This window comes from Glossina fuscipes, unplaced genomic scaffold (assembly GCF_014805625.2).
Source record: "Glossina fuscipes isolate IAEA_lab_2018 unplaced genomic scaffold, Yale_Gfus_2 28, whole genome shotgun sequence".
NCBI lineage: Eukaryota > Metazoa > Arthropoda > Insecta > Diptera > Glossinidae > Glossina > Glossina fuscipes.
Window position 1 is genome coordinate 6,415,268 of NW_023998423.1, and position 7,275 is coordinate 6,422,542.

A 7,275-nucleotide genomic window follows, 5' to 3' on the forward strand; every position below is an offset into this window, starting at 1 on the left:
TTAGTTATTAAGAAAATCATTTTTGATAAGATTGTGGAGTAAATGAACGAATGGTGTACCACAGGCGATAACTACAGCGAACATAAACGCCACTTTCTAGGTTTTGTTTGTATTTTTCTTATTATATAAAAATTCGAAATTCCTGTCCTGAAAGCACGCTCATTTAGAGTATACTAATGGGAATAAAAAATAGGTCCAATTGCGTAAACGAGGATTAATATTTTATTCATTCATTTAATTGTTTAATTATAACACGTATTATATAATAATAGTATAATATTTTAGAAGACTTCGACGTCATATCAAGAAACTATTAACAGAACTTTTGCCTATACAAATAAAGACAATGGAAGAGCGGGAATGGTTGCTAATTAACAGCGTACCTACTGTTATGATACTGAAAAATATGAGGAAAAAGTGCCTCAATTTTGAACAAAATGTTGGAGAATCTATGTATTTTGTTGTCTCTGGTTCTCTTAGCCAAGCATCACTTTAATAATGTGTACAAATTTTTTCACTAAACTGGCCTCAAATTTAAAAAATATTCGAGTGCGTAAAACGTTTAATGGGAATAGCAAATAGTATAGGTCTACGCGAAAGTGTGTGCGATGTCACAAATTTATAAGTAAGGCTTCGAAACGTAATTCACAAAACGGTCTCAACAAGAAAATAATATCATTCGGTCACGTGTTTCATCAGAAGCGAGAATATCAAGCATTGCAAAGCACACGCATTGATGAGTAACTCAGGTAATTGATCAACGCCATCAGTAAGCATTTTATCTGGCACTAACGTCTCCGCAGCCATTCGTTGCTGGGGTTACATCTATTACGTGTTGACGTGACGGCATAATTTTCCGTTAGCTGAAATTATTGAAAATGAAGTTCGACTAGACACGCATTCGATGAAAATTTCCGCACAATTAATCATTTTAACAATACATGATTATCTATTTGTTCATATGGGCTTTTTTCTCTCGTTCTACTCAAATCTAAACGATCAAGTTGTACGGGAGCTCACCTTGTGCTTACTTCTAATCCTATGTATATTTTTTGCTAGTCGATCCACGTCAAACCAAGACTGCAAGCGTGATTCAGTAAGCTTGAGATTTAACGATTAGAAATCGTTATCTGATCAAAGAGTTATGCGGCATTGTATTATAAATAAAATAAGATCAAGAACTTTTTAGCCTCTATTATTAAGTACAATAATTGCACTTGATTGTCTGAAGATACTTTTTACTTAAAAAAGATATACTAGTATAATGAAAGAAAAAACCTAATTAGATCCAGGCACATTTCTACTCATAGGCATGACATTGTGCAATGTTTTCTGGAACATCGTTGTTTATGTTTATTTTTTCAATAATACTGGCAGTAGCTCCCGCAATTAAAGCCAAAATTGCTAAAATACACAGAATAACATTTTTAATTAATTTCCATTTAAAGCAACCTAAGTGATTGGGCCATAAAAAGGCGGTCTCAACAAAACTGGGTACGAAAATACCTTTAATTAGAAAAGAGGAAAATGCTTTATTTCTTAGAACATAAACCGTGAAAATATAATTTACTTTACCCAGCAATGAAAAGAACACTGCACCCACCAAGCTAATAAATGGTTCAAGATTCGGTATGGCTGCCGCAACACCACCACTTATCAGTATAATACCTGTCCTTAGTAATATTTGTGCGATATTATGACTTTTCGGATCAAATTTATGCTTGATTTTACTCCACAAAATATCGTTCGGTATATAGAATTGCAAGCCAAAAGTGAAGAGTATCGCTAGAGCCATTAATATTTTAGCAGCATCAGCTAAACTGACGAATAAAAAAAAAGTTATTTAATGTAATGCAATGTAACAACAAAACTGTAATAAACCTATCATATATCACATAAATCCAAAATGAATTGAAGCATCTCTCTGCTATACATCTAAGCCTTACTTTACACGGCTTGCTATTATATATATGTATTATGTATTATATATAAGAAAGCAAAAAATGCAATAAGCATCTGTATGAGTAAATTAAAATCTTTGCCTAGAAATGTCAGGCGGTAAGTGAGGGAACTAAACTGACGCAGACGTCGATATCTTCCTTACGTAACCACGATAATCGACATCTTTCTTCCGTAACCATCAAATGACAGAAACTGTGAAAAAAATCAAACACTGACGAGTATCTTTCAACTTGCCTGTACTTTAGTTCACTGTGTTTCACTTTTGTACCGCAATTGGTTTGATTGCTTTATTTGCCAAATCGACTAACTTTACTTTTTGAATTTTTCTAAATTTTAATATCAAGACACTTGATTGATAATAGGTATTAAGAACGCCTAATGATAACATATTTTTCTTACAATTGAAGTGGAATGTCGATTTAAAACTTGATGCACACGTATGCGAGGACCATCAAAAACTTCAGTCCAAACATGACCGCAATTAACCAGAAAAAAGTTAGGGACTTCAGCTAACAATTCATAGCCGCAATTATTTATAAACTTGGCGCAAATATTTCAAATGTCTCAGCACGTTGAAGCAGCCTTCAGAAAAAAAAATAAACTATATTCCAATATAAATTGTATGGCGTGTTCAGTATCAAAGACTCATGGAGGTGGAATATAGTTCTTTACTTACGGTTATTACGCACGGGACGTCCGAATTACACAGTTTACAGTAAGTAGTTAACTGACGGAAACTAAGCTCGGCTTATATAATAGAAAATAGAAAACCCAACTTAACCAAATAATTCCTGAACTTGACCTGAAAACTTTTCTGCTAGAGAAGCATGCGATTTTATATATCAAAACTATCATTTTGTTTTTAGTTCTACCTGGCACTATATTTTTGCAATCCGACTATAAACAACAAGTTGTAGCTAAAATTGCAAATGTATATCTTATTTTCGGACGAGGAAGACGATATATTAATAACGTATCGATATTTTTATAAGTAAAATAAGCTTCAAATCTTATTTTACATTGCTTTAAGTTGTCATGAGCGTGGTCACGCCTTTTCTTTCGGAATTTCAAATTAATTAACGCATCATCAGGGATCTACTTTATTTTCTTCTTTCTGCAGTATCATGCTATACCAAACTTTCGCAAACTCATCTACCGCGCAAATCACGGGCTGGATGTATACAAAAATATAATGCTACGATGCAACGTATGTATGTATGTAACCAACATAGTATAGTAGTCACGTTGGCAGTCAGTAGTGAAGTAAAGTAAAAAGAAGTAAACACATTGAGGTGAACATGTTCAGTTATTTACTAACTGCTAATGATGGATTTATCATTGGAATACGTTTTATACGTTCAATGAAACCTCAAAATTACTCAAGTGCATTTTCAAAATCACCTAGCATGCAGCATGATATACCATATTCTAACTTTCTGCCTTATGTTTAGAAATGTTCTCAAATTTCAATTAATTTCAAACAATTTGGGAAACTCAGCGTAAGCAATGAGATACATCTGTAGCGTATTTTTCTACCTAATGATAATCAGTGCAATATTTTCATAAAATTAACTTACGGTGCACCATAGGGTAAATTTAAAGTAATACTGCCACGTACTTCCGATCCATAGGTGATGTAACCGAAGAAACCAATTGTTGCATACAAGGTAACAACGATCAGCATAGCCATGTTTAAAACACTCGGACAACCCAGAAAATGTTGCGGTGTCTTCATGGAATTTTCGACAGGCATAACCACACCAATACCTTCCATAGCAAATATCACAGTAGCAAAGAATAACGGTAATTGTGATGCTTTAGCTATATATGGTTTATCATCAAACACCAACGACTCATTGAACATATAATACAATGTAATTGCAAAAGTGACTATAACGAACAAATTGGCTATGGCGGAAAATGGTACAAGCCATTTTAAATCCCGTATCTGTCCAATAAACAAGCATGGTATTAGCGTCAGAGCGATATAAAACCGTATTTGCCAATTAAGATCTAAATCACAATTGATGACATCACGAAACGAGGTCGCTATGAAAACAATGTCAACACAAGCGGCGGCATAATAAGTGGCCATCAATGAACCGTCAACAAATTGCCTTAAAAAAAAAAAGAAACAACAACAAATAGCAATGTTCCAAAATGCACTTTCATATTATTACATAACAATATGCATACTTGGCAAAATTTGACCATTTCCTAAGAGATAGAGGTCCGTGTTGGAACACCTTTTCAGCGGTTTCAGCAAAACCCAAAAATGGTACACGTATCTTACGGCAAATACCGTGTGAAGTTTGCACCTACAACGACAGCGCAAAACGAAAGCTGATTAGCGAATCGATTAATTAGAATGTTGCTCATCAAATAAAATTATTTATTCTAAATATCAAGACCCTGAATCGATCTGGTTAAGCAGCAATGCAGTTGGTCTGTTAATTGTCGTAAGAACTCTTGCAATCATAAAAATTGACCAAAAAAAAAACAAAAATGAAGCTTGGAATAATAAAATCTACCCATCTTCGTCACAAAACATTGAAAGGTATATCTTTTCCCCATGCAACCGCCACCTTTCGGAAAGATCATTTATATATGGGAGCGCGTCTGACAAGTAATCTCATGTGGAAAGGAGTCCGAAAAATTCAACTATGTGATCAATGTCTGATAGAGTAAATTTATATGTCAAACTCGCTATAGTGGATAAGTTTTCGTTATAAAATTATTTTTCGTAAGAACATTTACCTGGAAGGCGGTTCAAAAAATGACTCCATGCGAACCAAATTTTCCGTCATGTAAAGTGACTATCTTTCACCAGTTGAATTTTTCGGTACTTTTTCAAAATAGTTGGGCCTGTGAGGAATGACCGCAAAAACGATCCGGACAAATTCATCACCAGTAAGTGTATGAAAAATTTCAATTTCTTTGAAAAAAATCTTGAAATGTACGAGATTTAGTTTAAAGTTCAAACCCCACAGATTAACAGTTCCGATCAGAATGATTCTTATTTTATTTAAAGGAACAATTCGGTAATTAATTCTGTACTATTTAGTATAATAAAAAAAGTATTACTATTTCAAGTTCAGTGGGTTGCGGCGAATATCGACCACCACAAAGGACGTAAAGTATAATTATTAGCATTCGGACAAAATCTAAGTGAAAAACCTGCAATGCTTCTGAAAAGCTCAAAGATCCCGTAACATTCGCTTACGAAATTTTCCAGTTGTAATTGCCTTAATATCCGACGTTGGTCCATTCAAAAGCACACAGTCCTTGAAAAATCCTCCCGACGATAACGGGAAAACGTTTCAGTATATAGCAGCTTTTAAGATCAACTCACCAAAATATGTACGCAATAGGTGCATAGAAGACCCACGGACAGAGTACCAACTAATCCGAATACTATTCCAGCGTTAAGAAAAGCCATTGGCATGGCCAAAATGCCAGTACCTAAAGAGCTCTTTAAAAGATGCAAAAAAGCATCTCTTGTGGAAGTGCCCGATTTCTGATCACGATAAACGAAAGGATCGTATTCATCGTCAAGTCTTTTTGTTTCTTTGATATTACATCTGAAAAAGTATTTTAAGTTTTATTTTATATATATATATATTCTTCAGAATTTTTATAACTCACGTTAAATTAAAAGTGCTTATTGTGAAAGCCGTATTAGAATCCTTTGCACTCATCATGTAATCGCGATGAAAGATGGACACTGCAGATTATTTCCGAATATCTTATGAATTATTCCATATGTTTGTATGATAGCACTACTTTTTATTAATAATTAAATAATTTCCTATTGTTCCTTTCGTATTAAAGTCTGCAGACAAGAACAGCCGCCAAACCGTTCCTCGCTATTTCAAATTATTTCTATCTAAACAAAATGTTTAAATAAATGTTTTATTTATTTTAATTTGTCAATTATCCCTTAATTTGCTTATTTCTGTTACTGTGTGTGTTTGTATTATTATTATTATTTATTTTTATTATTTTTTTTTTTTTTTGTATATATCCAAGTTATTTATTATGTGAATCAGTGAATCAGTAAACTGCGCTCATTGATCTGTGACGATCAACTGAATAAAAAGGAAATTGTTAACTCAAGTGATTTATATATATATATATATAAATATATACGTTATCAAAGTAATTAAAAGAAAGCATTTTAGTGAATGATTGCAATAAATTGGACAACTTTTTTTTTTTTTTTTAATCCAACAGTTTCTTAATGGACAACTTGGCCGTCAGACTTGGGTATCTTATTAATAATATGTTTTATAATCAATATGAGATAGGGAAATTAATTATTTTCAAATAATCGCCGTTTCCACGAAGATAAGAAACGGCACAAATGAGTTGAAAAATAAAAAGATTGATAACCACCATGTAAGTGGTGATCCAAAGTAAAGTCAAATTTTAATCTCAAATTCTGTATTTCAATATAAGATGACTTATTGCAAGCTTTTAGCGTACGATCGAATTTATCTTAAAAATGGTGGGGGTGTTCTCTGCGGCTTGCCGTTCTTCTAATCGGTCCTAAAAATAATCGATTCGGTCAGGAGCAATAAAGCGCGCACTTAATAAGATTGAATCATCCTCAAGTCTTTCCTACTAATGAACTCTCCTCTTCTCTTCCCAGTACTTTTGAGGTTAAACCTTGGTTATATCTTTTCACAGTTTAAACCAAAGTAATCATCAAAAGCAAAGCAAATCTTGTTGTTAGCAAAAGGAGAATAATACGTTTTATTTTCAATTATTCTAAGCGCTGCGACCAATTTAGAAAGAGACCTCCCAGGGTTAAGGACTAAAAGGGCTTCATATTGTTCACATATATCAAACTTTCAAATATTATTTTTCAATATGTTTCTGTTTTCTGACTTTTTCTGAAGATCACAGCGAACCTTCGATTATTGATTTGCTAAATAACAGAAGAAGAAGAAGATTTTCAATTATATTCTTCTTTTTTTTATCAGCCATACTCAAATCAATAGATTGGTCTCATTCTTTGGGTCAAAATGAAAATTTGTGAAAGCTTCTCTTTAACCGTGGCATCACCCTTTGGCACCATGGAGCTGGCAAACCGACGAACGAAACCACTTCTTGTAAGCATTTTGAACAGTTAGAACATCGCATCCATAAAGGCACTGCGTAGTTCGGAGTAATGATCGGTGGCAGATTAAAATCCAAAGTTCATCTGAATAATACTTACCCGAAAAAAACGAATGCAAGTAATACTCTAATAAGATCAACTGGAAAGGCAAGAAACCCAAGAGAAAATTCCAAACGAAGTGGTCGTAAAGG

The 7,275-nt window shown here is 33.5% G+C and overlaps 1 protein-coding gene across 1 annotated transcript; it reads right to left on the bottom strand.

The window, feature by feature from the left end:
• Positions 1 to 407: 407 nt before the first annotated feature.
• LOC119636460 (proton-coupled amino acid transporter-like protein CG1139) lies at positions 408 to 5,898 on the bottom strand. Its single transcript, XM_038031803.1, has 6 exons — positions 5,608 to 5,898; positions 5,315 to 5,543; positions 4,159 to 4,280; positions 3,540 to 4,079; positions 1,576 to 1,820; positions 408 to 1,506 (listed from the first exon to the last, which is right to left on the bottom strand). Exons 1-6 carry the CDS (start codon positions 5,661 to 5,663, stop codon positions 1,301 to 1,303), a joined length of 1,398 nt encoding a protein of 465 aa, XP_037887731.1. The 5' UTR covers positions 5,664 to 5,898; the 3' UTR covers positions 408 to 1,300.
• Between the last annotated feature and the right edge of the window lie 1,377 nt (positions 5,899 to 7,275).

Coding starts and splice junctions, on each gene's coding strand:
- LOC119636460 (XM_038031803.1), bottom strand. CDS start 5,663: ATGATGAGTGCAAAGGATTCTAATACGGCTTTCACAATAAGCACTTTT. Junction 4,281..5,314: donor CCTATTGCGTACATATTTTG/GTGAGTTGATCT, acceptor CTGTCGTTGTAG/GTGCAAACTTCACACGGTAT. Junction 4,080..4,158: donor AAATGGTCAAATTTTGCCAA/GTATGCATATTG, acceptor TTTTTTTTTAAG/GCAATTTGTTGACGGTTCAT.